The 24,850-nt window shown below is 41.4% G+C and overlaps 1 protein-coding gene across 1 annotated transcript in view; it reads left to right on the top strand.

Annotated features, from left to right (window-relative positions):
• sntg1 (syntrophin, gamma 1) overlaps positions 1-24,850 on the top strand; it is a 175,819-nt gene that overhangs the window by 47,193 nt on the left and 103,776 nt on the right. The window contains exon 3 of the mRNA XM_048596124.1: positions 9,134-9,268. Coding sequence (XP_048452081.1) covers positions 9,134-9,268 — 135 coding nt within the window. The remainder of the gene's footprint in view (positions 1-9,133; positions 9,269-24,850) is intronic.

Here is a 24,850-nt window from a genome sequence, read left to right as displayed (position 1 = left end):
CGAGCCTTCCTGCTCCTATGATGCTGCTTGGCCTGCTGTGTTCATCCAGCTCTACACCTTGTTATCTCAGATTCTCCAGCATCTGCAGTTCCTACTATCTTTTCTATTAGCCTGGCTGTTAGAAGTAAATTGGGGACTTTGAGTGCTTTGATAATATTTTTAATTTTTGTGACCACTCTGGAGAATAGCGGGGCTTGATTTCAAGCGTGCTACCTGAGTAAGCATGACATTGAAGAGTGAACACCACCTTTAAAACAACTAAGAAGATATTCAACTTCCTCTTAAAATATTGACATTGGAAGGAGCAAAGCTATTTTGTGTATTTGGCCTTCATTTGTATATAACTAAATAAATATTTTTGGTTTGCATTGTACCCTGCAGCTTGTCAGTTGATGATGTGCATTGCAGAGTTAGGTATTCATCAACCCAGAATGAGCATGGGGTTTCCAATGATGTTCCTGTGATCTGTGGTCCACATTGTTGTATTGTGGTATTGCAGGTGGTGACCGTGGACATGTCCTTTCATGTTGCTAGGCCTACAATCACTGAAATTGCATTCAATATGAAATATCTGGGTTGATCAAGGAGACCTTTTATTGCAACACTTAAGTTTATGAAGCCCAGGGCTGGAATCGACAACCAATTATATGCATTGTGTTTGGATTGGCTTTTTGATCCATCACTTGCTACTACTAGGTTTCACAGTGGAGGGACATTTTTACCTGCACCGGTATTCAATTTTGCATGTAGGTTTGCTGACCCTGCATCTACAGGCATACAGTCTGGATGGTAGCAGAAGCTTCTATTGTTACATCGGATTATGGGAACAGACAGAGGCCATTTAGCCTATTGACCAATTAGCTGATGGCCAAGGATCCCCTTTGTGTGGGAAGCAGCATTATCTCCATATCCCATAATATCATTCAAGTCCAGAAACTTACTAATTTCTGTAATGAACATTCTCAAATATAGAGGCTTCACAGCTTGCTGGATAGAGAATTTCACGATTTATCACCCTCTCAGTGAAGAAATTTCTCCTCATCTTAGTCTTAAATGGCTGCCCTTCATCCTGAGGCTATTCCCCCGGCTCTAGAGTCATAAACCAGAGAAAACATCCTGTCTCCAACCTGTAAAACTCTGCAAGAATTTTAAAAGTTTCAAAAAATGAGAGATGATGTCATTGGAAGTGTAGAACATGCAGACCATGCTTTCTTAATCTCTCTTCATAAAACAGTCTTTCCATTCTGGCTGCACTCCTTCTATGACATGTATATCATCCTTAGATAAAGGAGACAAAAACTGTACATAATACTCCAAGTCAGGTCTCATCAAGGCCTATACAAATGTAGCAAGACAATTTTACTTCTGTACCAAATTTCCCTTGAAATTAGGGCCAACATACCATTTGCCTTTCTAATTATTTACTGCACTTGTGTGTAAGCTTTTAGTGACTCATGGACAAGGACATCCAGGTCTATTTGGATACCTGCACTTACTGGTCTCTCACCGTTCAAGAAATACTACCCCTTTCCATTTCTTTTAACCAAAGTAAATAACTTCACACTTGTATTATAACATACTTTATTGTCTGGCCTATTCACTTAGACTGTTCAGGTTCTCTTGAAACCTCTTTGTATCCAACTCACAACTTATATTCCCACTCAGTTTAGTACCTTCAGCAAAATTAAAATATTACAGTTGATCCCTGCATCCAAATAATTTATATAGATTATAACTTAGTACTGACCCTTGCCGTATCCCATGAGAGTCAGCCTGCCATTGTGAGAGTAATCTGTTTATTCCTACTATTTTCTGTCAGTTAACCAATTCTTAATCCATTTTATTTGATTTATTGTTGTCACATGTACTGAGATACAGTGAAAAATGTTGTTTTCCATACGGTACAGGCAGATCATACCATACAAAGTGCATCAGGTAGGAGAACAGAGTGCACAATACAGTGTTGCAGCTGCAGAGAAGGTGCAGAAAGAGAGATCAACATTAACATTTAAGAGGTCCGTTCAAAAGTCTGAAAACAATGGGGAAGAAGCTGTTCTTGAATCTGTTCATATGTATATTCAAACTGAAGAGGGTGGAAGAAAGTGTACCTGGGGGTGGGAGGGTCTTTGATTATGTTAGTTGCTTTCTTGAGAAAGCATTACAGGTAATGGATAGAGGTTGGTTTGTACGATGGACTGGGTTGTGTTCATGACTCTCTGTAGTTTCCTGCAGTCTTGCAAAGAGCAGTTGCCATACCACGTTGTGATGCATCTAGATAGGATACTTTCTACGGTGCATTTATAAAAATTGGTAAGAGTTTTCATGGACATGGCAAATTTCCTTAGCCTCCTGAGGAGGTAGAGGCATTGTTGTGCTTTCTTGGCCATCGCATCAACATGGGGGTCCAGGACAGATTGTTAGTGATCATCACTCCTGGGAACTTGACTCTCGACCATTGCCACCTCAGCACCAGTGATGCAGACATGGGCGTCCCTTCCACTCTGCTTCCTGACGTCAATAATCAGCTCCACCAATCCAGAGTGCTGTAATTTTACTTACTAGCCTCCTGTGTGAGAACTTATCAACAGCCTTCTAAAAATCCAAATATATTAGATCCACTGATTTTCCTTTATCTATGCTAAAAGTAAAATTCTCAAAAAGCCCCAACAAATTTGTCATACATCATTTCCCTTTTAGAAATCCATGTTGTCCAATTTTATCATTGTCTTCCTTATGTTCTACTTACCTCCACATTGGACATCTGGCACCAATATCACAGGACATGTACCATGGCATCAGCCACACATACCTACCTCATCCATGAACATTGAATATCCAATATATCTGCCAGCCTCCAAGAATCCCCACTGTACATGATTCCATTTCAACTGCTTCTGCACTTCAGTGCTACACTGGCAACTCTCATTGTAATGCTGCTGAAAGGACACTGTACTCAGGGAAACACACCCAGCTCATGGACTGATCCAGTGGCATCTCCGGACATTTCTTACACTGTCATAACATCGCAGCATGCTCACAGCATCCCTGCCCCGTATTGCCTTGCCTTTTTGTGGTTTCCTCCCCTAGTGACACATACCAGGCTCATTTTACTTCTGCCTTGCTTTGCCTTGCCTTCCCATGAGGGAAGGAAGCTTGCCATGGTTGTCAGTATGCCTTAGTCAAGTCAGGGGGGATAACGTCGGAAGATTCCAGCACAGTAAGTCAATGTCAATATCAGGGTCCAGTACCAGTCCAAAACTTGGGACTGCATGGTGGCTCAGTGGTTAGCACTGCTGTCTCAAAGCACCAGGGACCCGCATTTGATTCCAGCCTTGGGTGACTATCTGTGTGGAGTTTGCACATTCTTCTCATGTCTGTGTGGGTTTCCTCCAGGTGCTCTGGTTTCCTTGCACAGTCCAAAGTTGTGCAGGTTAGGTGGATTGGCCATGCTAAATTGTTCATAGTGTTCAGGGATGTGTAGGTTAGGTGTATTAGCTATGGGAAATATAGAGTTAGGGGATGGGTGTGGTTGGGATGGTCTTCAGAAGGTCTGTGAGGACTTGTTGGGCTGAATGGCCTGTTTCCACACTGTGGGGATTCTATGATCTATGGTCAGTCAGCCCACTCCTGGTGGTCAAAGGCATAAGGGTTGTGGAAATGAATGTCTGATAGCCCATCACCCATCTTGAGCCTTTCTGCCTCATTTGGGGCTGGATTCCTTTTTTATATGAGAGCACGAGTGCGAGAGAGAACGAGTGTATTAAAGGAGACAAAAGTGGTGGCCTAGCTATTACTTTTGGTGCAGATGAGGAGGTGCCCTGAGCGATTGAGTAGGCAGCACAGAGGGTATGTGGAGTTAGTGGTGTTGATGGTTGGGGTGGGTGGCAGCGGGTGAGGGACGATGTTGCAGGCAATAGTGAAAGTGGTAGAGCATTAGCCTTGGTAGGAGGTAGGTACAAAGCAAAGATGAGTGAGTGTGAGACATTGGAGAAAAGGTGGTAGTATTTTTGCTGGTAAAGTGGAGGAGATCATTGATCTTCTGACAGTGCTGGACATTCCTCCAGATGGCTAAGACTGTTTTAACCTGGGTGGCAATCTCAGAAGTCTGGTATGATCTGGTGTCATGGCCTCCATTGCTGATTCTGGGAGCACAGGAAGTGCCATCTCTGCACCACCTCATCCAGTAAGATCTCCAGGTCTTTTCCCTCAAAGCGAGGCACCAACTCCCCTGTCTACCATATCTGAGAAAAGACATCAGGCACCATGCAGGGCAGGTACAGACTGACAGTACTTATCTGGATGCAGAATGGGCATTTCATGATGTATAAAGATCTAGAACTCTATAGAGATTTGCTACTGCTGGTAGATGGGATTAACAAATATGTATTTTTAAATGAACAAATGTATTAAATCACTGCTGCAGCTTAGTAATGAAGGGCACAAAGACTCTTATACCTAGCTTGGGGGAAGTCAAGGCCTGCCGATCCAAATTCAAAAGGAAATATTGGAAGTGGGTGGAATTGCTGTTGCATAAGCAGAGTTTCACAAAATATTGCTCGTCTTTGTCTGTAGTAGCTACAGTGGTGCCTTTGAGGACATACAGTTCACGGGTACAGATCCATCTGAAAATGATCAGGTAGGCTTTGGGTGGCAAGAGAAAAATTCAGCTGAAAGGATTCCTTTCTGACACCTGGTTTTTAGTAAGCAGCCATTCATTTTACAGAAGAAAAGTGGATAGCTAACCATTAAAATGTTCCTCCTTTCTTGGTCTTTATTCTTTGTTTTGTCACAATATATGTAACCAGCTGATCACTGAGATCTGATTCAAATGCTAACACACAAATTATCCCTTTGCTTCCATCTTTAACACTCTCTAAGCTATCTACACAAAATTGGAGAGCACAAATCTGGGAATTACTGCCAATATAAAATGTTAGCAAAAAAAATATAGTAGTGGTTGAACTTTAATGAAGTTTTACAAGGGTGTTTGTTAGTATAATATTTCAAAGAACCAAAATTTTTAACAAAATGTATCCTTTCTAGTATCACTTGAAACGTGAAGGGTCATATCAGACTGAAAACTTTGGCTCTGATTTTCTCTCTCCAATCACTAGCAGACTAGCTGAATATCTGTAGCATCTTCTGTTTATGTTTCAGATTTCCAACATCTTCAATATTTTGCTTTTACTCCTGTTTCGTACTATCAAAATATACAGTTATCATGGCTTTTTAAAAAATTTTATGCCATGCGGAAGCAAAACATTCAGTTTTTGTTCAAATTTGATTTAGTTTTGTGAAGCTAAGTGCCAATAAAACCATTTTTTCCCTAACTGGATTATAGATATGTAGATAGAAGGCCAATCAACTATGATTGTATCTGCCAGTTTTTGCCTTACATTTAAACTGGGCCAGTTTTTTTTTCCTCATGATAATTTCCTTTTTCAAGTCAAGCGCCTTTAAGTGGAATCTTATCACAGTCTGAATGACTTGTGCTTTGGCAAAATGAGTCATAGAATCTGGCAAGATGTTCAGTAAGGCCCATCTTGGCATTGAGATCATCTTATTGCATTTTGTGGGCTTTTCCTCAAGCAGAGAATCATGATAGAGAGTAGCGCGTTGCAATTAATGCCCATTGTTGCTTGTCAAATGTCTTGCTAACAGTCCAGCTCACCACAGGTTGTGATCCCCACCGCACTCACCATACAAACGAACCATATGGAAAACTCAACACAGAAACCATAGCCGGCTTTGTGGGTTCAACTTGTTGCTATTTCCAAATGACCTCTGTTTTGGATACCAGATACCAATATTTCAGGCATGCTTAGGCACATGTACCCCACATCCACAGATATTTCTGCCAGACTGTATAAACCCTCATGGCACATGTCTGATCCACTCATTGGACGCTTCTGCGCTTCAACCATGCACCTGTAATGATCATTGTAATGCTGCAGCAAGGACACTTTGTACTAATGGACTAGACCAGCCTGCATCTCCATGCTCTTTGGTTCACTGTGATAGTGCTCACTCACTCTAAGCCTGCCTGGATACTTGCAGTATCCCTGACTTGCATTGCCCTGCTTTTTTGTGCTTTAGCTCAAATTATTGCTGTATTGCTGTGCCATGTAGCAAAGACACAAGCTTGGTGTTGTTGTCAGCAAGTCTCAGTCAAGTAAAGAGGGGTAACCTTCGCTCAGGGATTCCCAGTACAATAAGTCAAGGGCAGCCTCCAATAAGAGTCCAGACCCTTCTTGGGGCCATCACAGACAGGATGCTCTGTTCAAAAACAGATGAGGAGCTAATTGACAGTTAGCAAACCACCAGTCATGATTCTTTTTGCCCTATTGTGGGCTACTTTGTTCCTGGAATGAGAGAGATGCAAGTATTACAGAAGATAAATGAGGTGACACACCTATAACTGATGATGCAGGTGGGACGGCTTGCTGAATGCGTGACTAGGCAGCACACAGAGCATGCAGAGTCAAAGTGGTATTTATTGCCTTTTGGGATGGGCAAGAATGAATGGAAAAGATGTTGCAGTGAGAATGATAGAGAGGAAGCTTTGGTGCACTACCAGTGATGGAGTGAGTGTATCAGAGGGAACTTGATGCCACCTATGCTGGCAGAGTAGAAAGGCACATTGTCCTTCTTCCTATAGTGCTGGCTATTCCTCCAGATGGCTAAGACTGCTTCCACCCTAGTGAAGACTCAGATAAGGCTGGCATGGTCCAGTGTTGTGGCCTCCACTGCTGGACTTTGGATTGGAGGAGGGGGGCTTGTTGATGAATTTTGTCTGTGCACTATCCGATCCAGCAGAACCTCCCTCCTGTTTGCCACATCTGGGGCAAATATTAGAAACTGTAAGGGGCAGCTCCAGACAAATAATGTTTGTCAGATTGCACATTGGGCTTTTAAATATGATGCTGACACTAGGGATGTTGGTCAGTTTTGGGAGCACAGTGAGTGGTGAGATGTGCTTGGAAGATGGTTGGGGGCGATCAATCAGACATGCTTCTAGCTATGAGGGCTGAAATGCCAATTAATGCACAAGTGATTTGATTTGATTTGGTTGATTTACTGTCACGTGTACCGAAATACAGTGAAAAGCTTTGTTTATGAGCGATACAGGCGTGTCACAGCAAGCAAAGCACATACAGATCGAAAAGACTTAGAGGCATACAGGCTACATTGCAGGCTCCATTATTTGAGACTACAGTCCATTCAACAGTCTGATAGCTGCCAGAAAGAAGCTGTTCCTAAACCTGCCTGTGTGTGTGTTCAGGCTTCTGTACCTTCTGCCTGATGAAGAGTTTGTAGGAGATCATTTCCAGGGTGCAATGTGTCTTTGATGATTTTGGCTGCCTTTCCGTGGCAGCGAGCCGTGTAAATAGAGTCCATGGATGGAAGGTTGACTTCCATGATGGTCTGAGCTGTGCACACCACCTTCTGTAGTTTCTTACAGTCCTGGGCAGAGCACTTGCCAAACCAGACCATTATGCACTCTGACAGTATGCTTTCAATGGTACATCTGTAGAAGTTGGTGAAGGACTGTATGGACATGCCAAATTTCCCAAGGAAGTTTGGTAACACACAGTGAGAAAACATGCTAAGGCGAGAATCACTTCGCCAAACATGATGCAAATTGCAATTTGCCAAAAAGCCAGGAAACTCATTTTTTTATCTTCAACCACCACTATGATACCCAGCATATCCAGGTGCAGCTACCTGGCAAGATTATAAAGCATTGGAGCAGAGGTACTACAAAAGCTTAACAATATAAAATTTCAGTCCATCAGCATAGATTATTGGTGAGCTTCCAACTACTTATCCAACTAGAGTGATCTTACATGTTGGAGCCAGCTGAAACTGAATTCTGGCTTACATGATAGCTCACGTTAAGTCTATTTGTAAAATGCTGTGGATGTGCCTGAATAAAACTCTAAATTAACACGTCTGCCATGTGGGTTGGACTGACGTAGTTCAAAACTTCCCTTGTCAGGTGCCGACTTTAAACAAACGCTCCTTACTTCCCTTCAACAAAAGGAGAGAATCATTAGTTGTAATTAGAAAACTAACAAGGGGCAACGCGGTGGCTCAGTGGTCAGCACTGCTGCCTCACAGCACCAGGGACCCAAGTTCAATTCCAGCCTCGGGCAATTATCTGTGTGGAGTTTGCACGTTCTCCCCGTGTCTGTGTGGGTTTCCTCCGGGTACTCATGTTTCCTCCCACAGTCCAAAGATGTGCAGGGTAGGTGGATTGGCCATGCTAAATTGCCCATAGTGCCCAGGGATGTTTAGGTTAGGTGGGTTAGACATGGAAAATTAGGGGAATGGGTCTGGGGAGGATGCTGTTCGGAGGGATGGTGAGGACTTGTTGGGCTGAATGGCCTGTTTCCACACTGCTAGGATTCTATGATTCTATGATCTATGATTGGTCTGAGCGCACACTGGACAAACAGCACATACCAGGAGTTAGTCATAAATGGCACAATGAGTAAGGTAACATCACAAACATGAAAGACTTTTTCCAGTATCCCTTTGACATTACAGAATTCCAGTCACACCAATTAACGGTATAGGTTTTAAGCAGCAGCTGTCTGACTTTCTTCTGTATAATTCTAGTAGGTATGAGTCCTAGATATGTAAAAGCATGGTTTTCATAAGCAGCCTCCAGGCAATACCCACCAGCAACCGTCATCTCAAGCTTCAGAGTTCACTGATCAGATGTACAACAAATATCTGGTTTCAATATGATCGAAGGACTTCATACTGAATAATTTGCAAGTGGCAGCCATCTTTCAGCCTTTACTTTGCATCAGAATCTCCATTTTCTAACTGAACCAGCTCCTATGGGTAAAGTTTTGATTCTTCGTTGCTGATACATCTGAACATGTTCAAATTTGAACTTAATATTTTATGTGGAGAGGCATATAGTTCATTCATAGCACTCAACATCTTTTTGAAGGCTTTGTAATCTGTTTTATTTTATACACTTTATGCATTAAACATTAGTGTCAAAATGAAAAATTCTGCCTGTAATATTTTGAAACATGAACTCAGAAACTAAACTGATATTTCTTACAAATAAAACAATGTCAATTGTGCTTACTTTGGTTTGATCTTCTTTTGCAAGACAAAAACAGGAATTTGTTTGCTCCAAGATGGAAGTCAAGAGCCTTTTGAAGTGCGATTGCACTTAGCAAAGGACATTTTAACAATTCAGGAGCAAGATGTCATCTGTGTCTCTAGTGAAGCCTTCTATTCAAGTGTAAGTAACCTTCCTTTGTTTCAAAATACTAATAACTAAATTTGTTGTTCCAAACGAATGGCGGTCACTTTTTATATTTGTATTGTAATTTTATTTTTATTGTGAAATGTTTGCCTTTTATGATCTCATGACCACCATATCATGCAGCAAACTTTTGGTACAAGGCATGCTTTCTCAGTTTTCAGAAGAGAAAGCATAAGAAATGCTTTGGGATTCATACAATATCGTTTTACCTTGGTGGAAACTTGGAGAATAAGACACAGCATGTGTGAAAATGACAGCAAACATGCATCAGCACAATGCAGCAAATGCACAGCTTATTCAAATGACATTGATAAATGTCGGTGTGAGCTTTACATTTGTTTATTGAAAGAAATGTTTTGTTCATTAAAGATTAAGCATAAATTAGCATTCTGCCTTCTGCCAGTCTTCATCTTTGTATGGAATTCTTCTCCACTGCTTGACTCACTGTCTTAATAGTTTTACTGTTTTGGACATCAAAGGTTCTTTTGAAATACAGCAGAAACTTAACAAGGTTTGAAAGACAGAATCTAGACACAACACTAAAGAAAGAAATTATCATTTATTTTAGAGAAAATTTTGAGGTATACCAAGTGCTAAACTGGGCTGTTCAGTGCTTGCTTTTTACAATATTACATAGTCAACCCAAAGCTTGCAAAAAGGGGTCTGGTGCACACTTTCATTAGAAAGTATAACAGATGCTATTTTTGGTGCGAGGGTTTAGATCCACATACCTAACTATCACTAGCAGTATGCCAAGCAGGCAGATCATGACTCCAATTTGTATGTGATGCTGATTTGATTCTAGAGTTTCCATTTTTCAATTAAACATTCCAGCCAGTATGTTGAACATCAGGCATCCGTACTTCATAATCTTCATGTAGACTACAGTTGGATACAATGCATTTCATTTTCACTGCGCTACCGCAAAAGGGATATCATTCATACTTGCTTTGCTAAGAGGAACAGCTTCATCTGAGGCCTTCTTGCCAGGGATAAGCAAGTAGAGTGAGCTTAAGAGATAACAAGGTGTAGGGCTGGATGAACCCAGCAGGCCAAGCAGCATCAGAGGAGCAGGAAGGCTGACGTTTCGGGCCTAGACCCTTCTTATTGGTTTTCATGGATTGCATTGCAAGGGTCCACATGGTGCAGGTTGTCATTGATTGCATGCGTCTCATGTGAATTTGGCTATTTTCATGAACAATAGGGTATCCCAATCCCTCAAACGTAGGCAGAGGATCATGAAGGTCAATGCCTAATATCCTGACAACAAGTTTTCACAGACTGATCAACGTTTGTTACAAGTTTAGCGTAAAGTCTCTACTTTTCAAATCCATCCCTCTAGAAATAATCTTTTATGCTTTGTTTGCTTTCAGTATGACTTCATTAACCCGCATGACTGTTTTAACTGTTTGGTATATTTGCACTGCATATCACTCAACTATTTAGGTTTTCCCAAATAATATCGGGCTTTCTCATTTTTCTAAAAAATATCTATCTGGAAATTTGTTTCCCAATTCCTTATTATCTTCGTGTAAGTTGTTGCAGTCAGTCCTGAGGAAGACTATCCTTCATAGTTTGGTGTTACGTACGTTTTGGAATTTTAGATGGTGAAAATCCCCCAAGATTATTGTCTTGTCTTTTATTGATTTCCTTAAATTGTTTGTATATTTCTTTCTCCACCATTATTAGGTTGTCCGTAGTCTACCTCCATTTGTGTGATTGATGCTTTATGATCTTTTATCTTCATCTACTTGAAATCTATTTCTGTCTTATTGATAATGACAAACAAAAAAAATTGGTGCAACTATGTTATGTAACGTACAACTATGTCACCACCCTCATTTTTCCCTCTATCCTTTCTAAATGTGTTTTACTCTAATGTTTAAGTTCCAAATTGATTTTTCACTGGCTATGTAGCTGTTTTCTCAAAATATACTATTCCCTGCAGTTTCACTGTTTTATTGCAGACGTTGTACATTACTGTAGACATGTTAACTCATTTTTAATCGCATCTTCTCCTTTTATGTTTATTAATTTTTTACATTCCCATTTTATAATATGGCCACTTAGCTACTTATGTTCTCTCTTAGATTAATCATTTCAGTTCTTACTTCCTCTTTCATTTATACTTATTCTTATTTGTTTCTTATAGGTCCCTCTCCACTTTTTTTTTGCTTTTATTCTTCTCCCCCATCTCTTACTAGTTTAAAGCCTTTGCCACTTCCCCATGTACTCTTTATGCTGGGACCTGAGTCCTACTCAGCTTCAAATGGAGCCCTAGCACCAGGGAGGCAATATATCACCCTGGAGTCTCATTTGAGGCCACAGAAATTTCTATCTATTTTCCTCACTGATCGCTATCCCCTATCGCTATAGCCCTGCCACTCTTCTTCCTCCCTTCATGTGCAACAGAGCCACTCATGGTGCAATGCACCTAGTTCCTGCTGTTATTCCTGAGAATGTGTCACTCCTAACAATATTCAAAAAAAAATCTGTTATAGAGGGCATGGGCTCCTGCAATACCTGCCTTCCTCTGCTCTGCCTGGTCCATCACATCTTTGGACTGTTGGAGAAAACCAAAGCACCTAGCGAAAACCGACACTGACACAGGAAGAACATGAAAGTCTGGAATCAAACCTGGGTACCTGGCGCTGTGAGGCAACAATGCTAACTACTGAGCCACCGTGCTGCCCTACCCCTGTATTTGCCGCGGCTAATGCAACTAGCCTGCACATTACAGGGCAATTTAACACGGCCAATCCACATAACCTGTGGGAGGAAGCTAAAGCACCCAGCAGAAACACATGTAGGCACTGGAGGAACATGCAAACTCCACACAAACAGACAGTCACCCGAGGTTAGAATCGAAGCAGTGCTAACTACTGTACCACCTCAGAGTTTTCTTCTCTCCAAGGAGAACAGTCCCAACCTGTCCAATATATCCTCATAACTGAAGTTTCTCACCCCTGAAACTATTCTCATAAACCTCTTCTATACTCTGTACAAAGTGTTTACCTCCTTCTTATCGTGTGGGATCATGGACGAAATGCAATATTCCAGCTAATGCCTGGCAGTGGTTTAGCATAACCTCCTTACTTTTGTACTCTGCAAAATTAATAAACCTCAAGATAGCATGTTTCATTAACTGTTCTCTCCATCTGTCCTTCCACCTTCATAATCTACACGCATATACACCTAATTCCTCTGCTCCTAGACTGCCTTAAGTATTGAACCCCATGTTTTATATTGTCAGTCCATATTCTTCCAATCAAAATGCATCTCCTCACATCAGTTTGCATTGAACTTCAGCTGCCATTTATTGTCCACTCCACCAAATCAGCAGTGTTCTTTTGAATTCAACCCTGTCCACCTCAGTATGCAATACTTCCAAGTTTTGTATAATGTTAAATTGTTCTCTGTACGCCAAGATCTAGATCATTAAAATATAATCGAGAAGAGGAAGGGTGCCAATACAAACTACTGGACTCCACTACAAATACTACACTTCTTACAGTGCAGCAAAATCCATTGACCATTACTCTGATTCCTATTAGTCAGCCAACTTTGTATCTGGATTGCAATTTTCTCTTAATCCATGGGCTTTCTTTTCAATACCAGCCTGTTGCATGGCATTATATCAAATGCCTTTTGAAAATCCATATACATCACATCAACAGCATCATTCTTATTGAGCATCTTACTTTTCTCAAAAATCCAGCGAGTTAATTAAATAGTTTACTCTTAGAAATCCATGCTGGTCCTCCTTAATCAACCTGGTTTTTATCATAGAACATAGAGCATAGAACAGTACAGCCCACGATGTTGTGCCGAACTTTTACCCTAAACCTAAGGTTTATCTAACCTCCACTCCTACCTTATACTATCATCCAGATGCCTATCTAATAGCGCTTAAATGCCCCTAATGAGGCCGCCTCCACTACCCTCGCCGGCAATGCATTCCACACCCCAACCACTCTCTGAGTAAAGAACCTACCTCTGACATCTCCCCTATATCTACCTCCACTCACTTTAAAACTATGCCCTCGTAATAGCTACCTCCACCCTAGGAAAAAGTCTCTGGCTGTCCACTCTATCTATACCTCTGATCATTTTGTACACCTCTATCAAGTCACCTCTCATCCTTCGTCGTTCTAAAGAGAAAAGCCCTAGCTTTCTCAACCTTTCCTCGTAAGACCTTCCCTCCATTCCAGGCAACATCCTGGTAAATCTCCTCTGCACCTTTTCCAATGCTTCCACCTCTTTCCTGTAATGAGTCGACCAGAACTGGACACAATACTCCAGATGTGGCTGAACCAGGCTTTTGTATAGCTGGAGCATAACTTCACGGCTCTTGAACTCAATCCCTCTATTAATGAAAGCTAACACACCATACGCCTTCTTAACAACTCTATCCACCTGGGTGGCAGCTTTCAGGGAACTGTGGACAGGAACCCGAAGATCCCTCTGCTCCTCCACACTGCCAAGAATCTTTCCGTTAACCCTGTATTCTGCTTTCAAATTTGTCCTTCCACAATGAATCACCTCACACTTTTCAGGGTTAAACTCCATCTGCCACTTCTCAGCCCAGCTCTGCATCCTATCAATGTCCCTTTGTAACCTAGAACAGTCCTCCGCACTATCTACAACTCAACCCACCTTTGTACTGTCCGCAAACTTACTAATCCACACTTCCACTCCTACATCCAAATCATTTACAAAAATCACAAATAGAGGAAGACCCAGAACAGATCCTTGTGGTACACCACTTGTAACTGAGCACCGTGTTGAATATCTTCTGTCCACTACCACCCTTTGTCTTCTAAGGGTCAGCCAATTCTGAATCCAATCTACCACATTTCCCCCTATCCCATGCCTCCTTACTTTCTGCATGAGCCTACCATGAGGAAACTTATCAAATGCCTTACTTAACTCCATGTATACCACATCCACTGCTCTACCTTCATCCACGTGTTTGGTCACCTCTTCAATAAGGTTTGTGAGGCATGATCTACCCCTCACAAATCCATGCTGACTATCACAAATCAAACTGTGCTTATCCAAGTGATCATAAATCCTATCTCTCAGAGCCCTTTCCAATAATTTGCCAACCACTGACGTAAGACTAACTTACCTGTAATTTCCATGGTTATCCCTATTCCCTTTTTTGAACAAGGGAATGATGTTTGCCTCTCTTCAATCTTCCGGCACTACACCCATGGACAGTGAGGACGAAAAGATCATCGCCTAAGGCCCTGCGATCTCTTCCCTCGCTTCTCATAGAATCCTTGGATAAATCCCATCAGGCCCAGGGGTCTTATCTATCTTCAAGTTCCTCAAAATTCCTAGTACATCTTCCTTACTAACATCAACCTCCTCTAGCCTACCAGCCTGTTTCACACTGTCCTCATCTACAACTAGGTCCCTCTCAGTTGTGAATACTGAAGAAAAGTATTCATTAAGGACCTCTCCTATCTCTTTAGGCTCCGTGCACAAATTCTCTTTACAGTTCTTGATCAGCTCTACCCTTTCTCTGGTCATTCTCTTATTCCTCACGTACGTGTAAAAAGCCTTGGAGTTTTCCTTCATCCTATCTGCCAAAGTTTTCTCATGGCCCCTTCTCGCTCTCCTAAGCCCTTTCTTCAGCTCCTTCCTGGCTAACTTGTATCCCTCTAGAGCTTTTTCCGTTCCTTGTTTCCTAAACCTTATTTAAGCATCCTTCTTCCTCTTAACCAGTCGTTCGACCTCTCTTGAGAACCAAGGCTCCCTCACTTGACCGCATCTTCCCTGCCTGCTAGGGACAAACATATCGAGCACCCACAGTATGCATTCCTTAAATAATCTCCACATTTCAATAGTGGTCTTCCCTGACAGCATCTGTTCCCATTTTATGTTACCCAGTTCTTCCCTAACAGAATTGTAATTACCCTTCCCCCAATTATAAACCTTACCCTGCTGTATGTACCTATCCTTTTCCATGACAATTGTAAAAGTAACAGAGTTATTATCACTACCACCAAAATACTCTCCTACCAACAGGTCTAACACTTCATTGCCCGATTCATTGCCAAGCACCAAATCCAAAGTGGCCTGTCCTCGTGTTGGTCTGTCTACATACTGTGTCAGGAATCCTTTCTGAAAGCACCGGACAAAATCCGCTCCCTCTAAACTATTACAACTAAAAAGTTTCCAATCAATATTGGAAGTTGAAGTCACCCATGACGACAACCCTGTGACTTCTGCACCCTTCCAGTATCTGCCTCCCAATCCGCTCCTCCACTTCTCTGCAACTATTCGGGGGTCTGTAAAAAACCCCCAACAAAGTGACTGCTCCTTTCTTGTTTCTGACCTCAACCCAAACTGACTCTGTAGATATATCATTCTGGAACTGCCTTTCAGTCGCTGCTATACTAGACCTGACTAGCAATGCCACTCCCCCGCCTCTTTTACCACCCTCCCTATTTCTTTTAAAGCATCTAAATCCCGGAACTTCCAACAACCATTCCTGCCCCTGAGTAACCCAAGTTTCTGTAATGGCCACAACATCGTAGTTCCAAGTACTGACCCATGCTCTAAGTTCATCCGCCTTATTTCTGATACTTCTAGCATTGAAGTATACACACCTCAAACCATCCCTGTGTCCACAATTACGCTCCATCGACCACATTTCTTTATTAACAACCTCACTCCCTGTTGTGTCTGTTGGAAGGCTGAATACCTCATCCTCTGAATTACAAGTCCGGTTCCCCACCCACTGCCAATCTAGTTTAAACAATCCTGTATAACTCGAGCAAACCCCCCTCCCAGGATATTTGTGCCGTTCCGGTTCAGGTGCAACCCGTCCTCACTGTACAGGTCCCACCTTCCCCAGAATGTGCTCCCAATTATCCACATAATAGAAGCCCTCCCTCCTACACCAACCCTGTAGCCACGTGTTTAGCTGCACTCTTTCCCTATTTCTTACCTCGTTATCACGTGGCACTGGTAGTAATCCAGAGATAACTACCCTGTTTGTCCTGGACTTCAGCTTCCAACCTAACTCCCTGTACTCGTTTTTCACATTCTCAGTCCTTTTTCTACCTATATCATTGGTACCGATGTGTACCATGACTGCTGGTTGCTCACCCTCCCACTTAAGGATCGTGAAGACACCATCCGAGACATTACGGACCCTGGCACCTGGGAGGCAACATACCATCCGTTCATCTCGCTCACGTCCAGAGAACCGCCTCTCTGTGCCTCTTACTATTGAATCCCCCACTACAATTGCTCTCCTATTCTCCCCACTTCCCTTCTGTGCCATAGGGACAGGCTCAGTGCCAGAGACCTGCCTGCTATGGCCTTCCCCTGGTAGGTTGTTCCCCCCCAACAGTATCCAACACGGTATACTTATTATTGAGGGGAACGGCCACAGGGGATCCCTGCACTGTCTGCCTATTCCCTTTCCCCCTCCTGACAGTCACCAGCTACTTTTTTCCTGTACTTTGGGTGTGACCACCTCCTTATAACTTCTCTCTATCACCTCCTCAGCCTCCCAAATGATCTGGAGTCCATCCAGATCCAGCTCCAGTTCCCTAACGCAGTTTGTGAGGAGCTGGAGTTGGGTGCACTTCTCGCAGGTGAAGTCAGAGGCGTCACCCGCAGTGACCCTTACCTCCCACATCCTGCAAGAGGAGCATGCAACTGCCCTAGCTTCCATTCCCTCTACTCTAGGTTTCCAGAAGAATTAAAAAAAACCTTACCTTACCGACCCTCCACACAGTCTTTTTGTTTGGTTAGAGGAGGAGGATGGGTGGGAGACACTACACTTGTAGTGTTTCAGGTTTAGCCAATGCCCAAATATATTAGTTCCTTTGTGGCTCACGTCCTCTCCACTCCTGCCACTAAAAGCAAGAAGGCCGCTGCTGCACGAGGTAAGTTTTTATAGGGAAAAAGCCTTACCATCCTGATGGCACCCTGGCTCGCGTCCTCATCACTCCCGCTGCTGAAATCATGAGACTACTAATTTCATACTGAATAAATGTTTCTGGAAGTTTCTCTATTCACAATATTGACTTGCCTGCTGATAAGTGGAGCTGAATAATAGTATTGGTAGTATGGGTATGCATAAAAATCACTTAAAACCAGACCGCCTGAATTTAACATGTAGCTGTCAGAATAATCCCATTTTCAGGGATTACCCAATCAAACCTCATTTGTGTTGTTGAGCCATACTCAGCAGGTGATGATTACAAAAACAATCCAAAGATCCTCCTGTCCAGAACACCCATAAGAATGCAGTCTCTTTCTGTAGCATACAAGGTCCTGCCAGAGGTACATCCTCTGCATATTCACTAGCAGTCACGTTGCCACCTGTGTAACAGCATTTGGGTAACTAAGACATTTTTACTTTTTATTTTTGAATTATTTTTTTAAAAAATTTCTCTTCTGTACCAATTAATTTACTTGCATGGACTATGTCACATAGTTATCTAATCTGTGCGGATCACTTATTCAAGACACTGACTAATCTGTACCTATTTATAAGCTTTAAGGAAAATTGGCTGGGTTATTGGTGGCATCTGAAAAGTGAGCACTGCAAGATCCAAATACTTTCAGTCAATTTCACAAGCAGTTCTGCAAGTAGGTGCAGGTGTTCATTTCAGTACTTCAGGTCCTAGAAATGGCCGTACTAAATGTTGCTGTGGTCCGGGCATATGTACAATTCAGATGCTAAATTTCACATTATTGCACACATTTAATACAGACATTTCAATCATATTTAATTGAGAATGCAATTGACAATTATTTCCAGCTCATTGAAGGCAAGTTAAAGGGCAAGCAGAGTAAGAAAAACCTGGAAATTTGCTGTGGTTTGAATCCAATTGTGGTTCCTTCACGTCCCACTTTCTCCTCATGGTGGTACTGAGGTGTTTGGGAAATCAGGATCTTTCACGCAAGTAATTAATAAGTTATTGTTGTTAAGAAGCTAATTCTGAGATCCTACAGCACTGAATCCCAGATTTCCCAGCCATGGAACCTATTTTCAGAAACTATCTATGATCACCTAGAAAACAGAATCAGCTTCTGAATTGAAACAAGCACACTGGAAAGTTTTGATCCATTACCCTGAAGTGATCCAGCCATAACATTGGGATCACTGGACTTTCTATGTCAGAGAGTGCTTTCATTGCTTAACAGTTCACTGTCAACTTCTTGAAAGCTACCTGTCTTAAGCACTTCATTGACCTTCAGATGTAATTCCCTAGGACCAGTCTTCACTATGGTTGCTTCTCTAACTTCCACTTCTGCTGAGGGACAAGAGCAGAGACAACACCATTGCCAACTGCAGCGGCATGGTAGGATTGTGTTCAAGTTCCTGGTCCAGGGCTCGCCCGCCTCTATCTGTGTTCTTTGTTTCTTCTTATTCTTTTGATCTTTTTGCTTTTTATTCTCCTTTTCTCTTTCTTTTTAAGGCCTTTTAAGGCAACGGCAGCAGGAGAGAATGGGAGAGCAGCGTGGAGTAGAGAGAGAGAGAGAGAGGGCCTATCGGCAGCAGGAGAGAGCGGAATCTGGCAGCACAGGGGGAGAGTGAGCCAACTATTCAAGATGGTGGCACTGGCACAATAGGCCTGTCCGCTCCAGGCTGCTGCATTTTTTTTTCCTCTCTCTCCTCCTCATCTCTTTTTACTTACCTTCTGGAGTTCTGGAGAGAGTGCAGCAGTGGCGAAGGGATCACTGGGAGCATGGCAACAGCCATGATTCCAGAGCAGTGTCGCCTGGAGGCCCAGTGCATGGAGCAGCTATGAGCCTGAGTTCAATGTGGTTAGAGTGAGCCCCAAAGTGTCAGTCCCCTGGCATCTGTGGCGTTGAGAGTAGGAAGCCCATGGTTTTCCAGAGTGCGTGCCAAAGCAGAGGAGACCAAGACCTTACAGGAAGCATACTTAAGAAAGACTGTTGAACTTTGAACTTTTATCTTTATTCTTTATTTTTTCACTTAATACTAGGAAGGACTGTAATGTTAACTTTAAATTTTATTTATTTTTCTACTTCTACTAGGAACAACGTAATGCTTTGCTTTTAACTTTGTTTCTCTATGTTGTTATTTGTACCTAAGTTTTGTACCTAGGTACCTTTGAAACTAAGATGGCACCATGAGTGGCGACATTGTACACTTTTCACTGTACAGTACTCAAATACTTCTGTACTTGGGTACGCATAACAATAAAGTTTAAATCAAATCAAAATAAAATCGACTGTACTTGAAATAGCAGGAGCGTCATTAACGTCGGCACGAGGTGCTTTCTGCTTAGCCACATAAAACAGATGTGATAAACACCAAAGATCCAATTGGGAGACAAAACCCCCTCGATATGATTAACCGATGGAGAATTAGTTCTCTCAACAGGTCTGAGCGCCAATGACCTGAAGCTTCAGGATCCTGTGGCTGACATCTCCAGCCTCCTAGAGCAAGACATCCTTTCCATGTAGTCAGGTACTGCCTGTTAACTGAATGATGAACATCACTGAAGGACATTTCCCACATCTTGCCAAGTTGTGTGCTCTTCTCCAGCACAAAACAGAGGTATAAACATCCTGATTGACTTTTATAGTTCGGAGGAAGGACACCTGGGGAGGGTGACTGAGAGGCATGAGCGTGAGGGGGCAGTAGGCTTATGAAGACTGTAGATGTTGGCTGCTCAGATGGATCTGTCAGGAGTGAGGGAAAAGAGCAATGAGTGGATTTTCATGATCTGTTGACCTGAGTCATGGGAGGTGCTGGAAATGTTAGATTGTGGGTTTTGGAACTGTTATGAATGGGATAGGTGGAATGTGCTGATAGCAAAGCCCCATTACACCATGTTGCATGATTAGTGCAAATGTTTTGATTCAATCACCAAAACAGTCGATAGTTTCTCTTTGTTGTTGCTATCCAGAATAAAAGAGACTTCCCTTCTTTTAAACAGTTTGTTCGTTAAAAAATAAAACTAATTTCCAAAGTAACTAGCCAAACTGGCTAACAACTAAACTATCATGTGGAATTGGAACCACATCCCCTTTTAATCCCAACAGAAAGGACACAAAATTGCATATTTTTAAAAAGGAAAAAGCAGAACACTCTTTTGGCCGATGGTCTGAATGGCAAAAGATAGAATTTGACAAATTATCACAGTTCACAGGTTTCTCATAAACAAAATCAAATTGTTGACAGCTGTAGACTGTTTAATGTTTTAACAAAGATCTATAGCTCAGGTTGCGGTTGGAGTTGTTGGTTGGTTCACCGAGCTGACTGGTTTTCGTGCAAATGTTTCGTCTCCCTTCAAGGTGACATCATCAGTGCCATGTAGCCTCCACTGAAGCGTTGTTGCTGTGTCCTGCTCTGAATTTATATGGTCCAGTCTGTCATGGTGAGCAGTCTTGTTTCTGGTTTTGTACCGTGGTGGTATGTAGATGGGGTCTATTTCAACATGTTTGTTAATTGCTTCGGTTGTTGAAAACCAGGCCTTCAGGAATTCTGGTGCTTGTCCTTGTCTCGCTTGTCCTAGTACTGTAACTTTGTCCCAGTCAAAATGATGTTCGACATCAGAGTATGTTGAAACAAGGGAGAATTGGTTGTGCCGTTTTGCTGCGAGTTGGTGTTGGATACATGAGCACATGTGAGACAAAGACAAGTACCAGAATTCCTGGAGACCTGAAATTGGAGGCCAATTAACGAACATGTTGAAATAGACTCCATCGACATACCACTATGGTACAAAGCCAGAAACAAGACTGCCCAACATGACAGACCGGACCATATAAATTCAGAGCGGGACAGAACAACAGTGCTTCAGAGGAGGCTACACAGCGTTGACGATGTCACCGAGAAGGTAAGGGAAACGTTTGCACAAAAACCAGTCAGCTCAGTGAACCACCCAACTACTCCAGCTGTAGACTGGTGGAAAGTCTTCCAAACAAGCTTTGATTTAGTTGTAAGACAAACTAGTTCTAAGTGTTTGGAAAGTGATCACAGTTCAGCTTCTCAGGGTTTACAAGATAGTCAAAATATTGACATGTAGAAATTTTATCAGGTCTACAACTACTTCAAATATGAAAGAGAGACAGAGAGCGACAGTGTGAGAGAGACCCAGATTTGCAACTTCTACTGAAAGCTTTGGATGTATTTTTTTTCCTACTTTAGTCGCTAGCTTTTTGAAACAAAAACTGAAGACTAGAAATGTTGCTAGGCAACTATTAATGTAAGGCCCCATTGACTTTTCCAAATGCCAGATTTCCCATCAATTAAGGACAACAAATCATCTCTTTATCCCATCTCTTATCTCCCTAAAAGCTTTACATGGCTAATTTTCCATTGTAACTTGAGTGTTTATCAGCTGGTGATTCCCTGTCTATCGTGAACTTTTGACCTCAGTCCTTGGTAAAACAGTGTTTAATCCAGAAATTGTCCAAAGAGTTTAATAGCTTCTAGTTTTTCACATTGACATGTTGTCCTAACAGTACTTAAAATGTTATACCACCCACTTTTCCTGCCTTTGGGTTTTTTTGGGATTTTTGTACGTTGTTTCCAGGTTACAAGAGAGCACACTCCACAAGGCCTCCAGGGATTTTCTCTCCATTCCTGTGGTTGGTGTAGCCTTAAAAATTAAGGTGGTTCTAAATTTTCAGATGTAAATTTCTAATTAGTAATCCTTAATTTTGTCAAAACAGACATGCCATGCACCCAAATTCCATTATCATTGTGGAACTTAGAGACTGAATGTTAGAGAGTTTGTTATGGCAATGAACAAATGTCAGACATGTCAGTCAGTGACAAAACAACTGCAGATGCCGGGAAGTTGGGGTCTGGCAGGGACTAAGATGAAAATGTTCTATTCAATGTTTCCATCAGCATCTTGAAGAAATTTAATGACAATTGCCAGTCAAAATGACAATCTTTTTAATGTTCTTGTAAGTGACCCATGGTCAGAGTGCCTATAATTAACAAAATTAATAGACTTGCTGATTAAGCACCCATGATAAAATGAATGCTCCAATGACAATGGATCCCTAATTGATCCATAATAGAGGTATTGCCCCCTCAACCAGGTAAAAAAAACACATTAGAACATCTGGCAATCAACCAAAATGAGTTAGCAAATAGGAATGAGCTTTGAATTGGAACTAATACATTTCTTATGACACAAAACCATTTCAAATTAATAACTAATTCTGTAATAGTCTAGATTTCCATTATTGCAGACCCTGTGTCTTTTGTATAACTAAGCAGATTCTATTCCAACAGAACAAAGCCAAAGAAACCTTCAGACAAAATCATTTGGAAGTATTGGTTTGAATTTATTTAGTACTACTCTGTCTTCTCTAAGGATAGTTCTGTCTTTGTTATCAGAATTCATATGAATTAAGCAGAGGAGGTGCCATCAAACCTTCGTGGTTTTCACTTTGCTCAAAAACATTGCCAATTTCAGCCCAACTTTCAGATGCATATATAGTCATAGAGTCATAAAACAAAAGCATTATTTGAATAATGCAAACATGCCTAGTGTCTTTTTCTGTTTAACTTGCTTAATAATGTTTATTAAGCACTCTTATAAAACAGTAACATCTTAAGAATTATTGTAGACAGCTACAATTGTTTTTTTTTTGATTTATGCATATGCCTGTACTCTGATTTTTATCTCTATGCTTAATGGTCTAATTATTTTTCATTGTTTGGAACAAATTCACTTTCAAATGTAGTGAACAGGTTTTCAATAGCTTAGATAAGTGTTATTTGTAGCCTGGCAGTTTCGCCATCATGATATTTTCTATTTCCCACATTAGAATGCAGTCTGTCTTGTTGAAGTTAACGACTTGTTGAGTGATTATAGATTGAATTAAATGTTTACCTGCAAGGTTCAAAAATTGGCCTAAAGCTGATCAGATTAATTTCATTTTAACTTTTATCTTTTTACTTCGAGATATCTTTGTAACCTTTCAAAGGTATAAATACTTTCAAAAGCAAAATACAGCACTTGTTAGAAAGCTGTAATAAAAACAGAATGCTCGAACTATATAGATAGTCCAAAAAAAATGGATGCTGCATGATCCACTGAGTATTTCCAGCTTTCTCTGCTTATTTTTTGTATGTTAATCTGCTTGAGCATATTAATTTGATTGGAATTGCTGTACATGATTCTTGTCAGCTTCAGGATTGCAATATTGGTTAATTTTTTTTTCTATTTGTTACTCCACAAGCAAACCTGATCTCTTTTGTTCAGGTGTGTGATTGTACTGCCCAAAATCTAATGAGATGACAGTATAACCTAACTGTAACAGTAGGAAGCCTTGCATTTTGACCTTATGAGCCCAGACCAAGCGACCAAATGTATATTACGATCTGACAAAGGGGCAGTAACTCTTTTTTAAAAGTAGACAAAACAAGATATCCAGCAACTCAGTAAAAGAATAAAATCACAAAATTACATAGTTTTAAACAAAATGGCAATAAACTTTTTGATACAAAGTTGGAACAGTAATACAAAATACTATATACACACTATTTATATTCTCACGTTCAACATGAGGTAAATATGGGTAAGAGATATACTATGATCAAGCATCCCCAAGAGCACATCTTATATTATACCTACCACATCCACTTCCTTCTTAACTTTTTCCTCCTCCACCAACACTGCTCCTCAGTTTTTCATCTGGTAGGTGGCACAAAGAGTTTTTCTCCCATAAGGGAAGGGATGTGCAGCAGGTAGGACACAATCTAATCTCGATACCTCCTTAATTGGGCAATTGAAGGTTCCTCCCGAGCACAGAAGGCAGTGGAAAGCATGCTTGTCAGTACAGGTAAAGCACTTTATAATATTTCTTATAGTAACATGACTCTTTTTGTATGCATGTTACATGTATCTACACATATATCAAGCAGACTCATGAGCTATACATGGATTAATCTTGCCACTAAGTAGCCATCTTTGGACATCGCTAATGACCATGGTCAAATGAGTCAAATACAGTTGACACAGAGGGAGATTGCAGAGTGAAGAAATCTTGACTACTGCAAGAGGTATTTGCCCTTGACCTGCTTGATGCACTACTTGTGGTCATATACCAACTGCATATGAAAGATTGAAATTCCTGAAATGCCTGATTTGAATTACAGATTTCACAAAGCAATATGTATGTAATCAATTGTCACTTGCACAACGGAAAGTCTGTAATCTGTGCACACTCATGTGATCACTCAGCCTGTTTGTACCTGACATGAAGAAATGAGACTAAACTACCTGTCTGTGTCAAGAACCACAGTAGCATTGTCCAGAGGTGCACTGAAATGAAATGAAAAAAGAATATTGCTGCCATTTCCAGGAGCAGCATGGAAAGAACTAACTGCATTATAGTTAAGAACCATGGTCACTTCGACAACTATTGACAAAACAGTCTTATCCAAGCTGCTTTGAGGTTTTTGAGTCGTAGCTCCAGCCATTGTTGGATTTCAATCGCAACCTCATTCGTGCTTTTGTTTCAAGCATTGGCCATCTTCGAAATTGAAGTAGGAGAATTGTTCCCCAAATATCCTCAGCAGATAGG

The sequence above is a fragment of the Rhincodon typus genome, chromosome 4, assembly GCF_021869965.1.
Source record: "Rhincodon typus isolate 14 chromosome 4, sRhiTyp1.1, whole genome shotgun sequence".
Classification (NCBI taxonomy): Eukaryota; Metazoa; Chordata; class Chondrichthyes; order Orectolobiformes; family Rhincodontidae; genus Rhincodon; species Rhincodon typus.
Note: the sequence above shows the minus strand (reverse complement) of the source record. Positions and strands in the feature narration are given on the sequence as shown.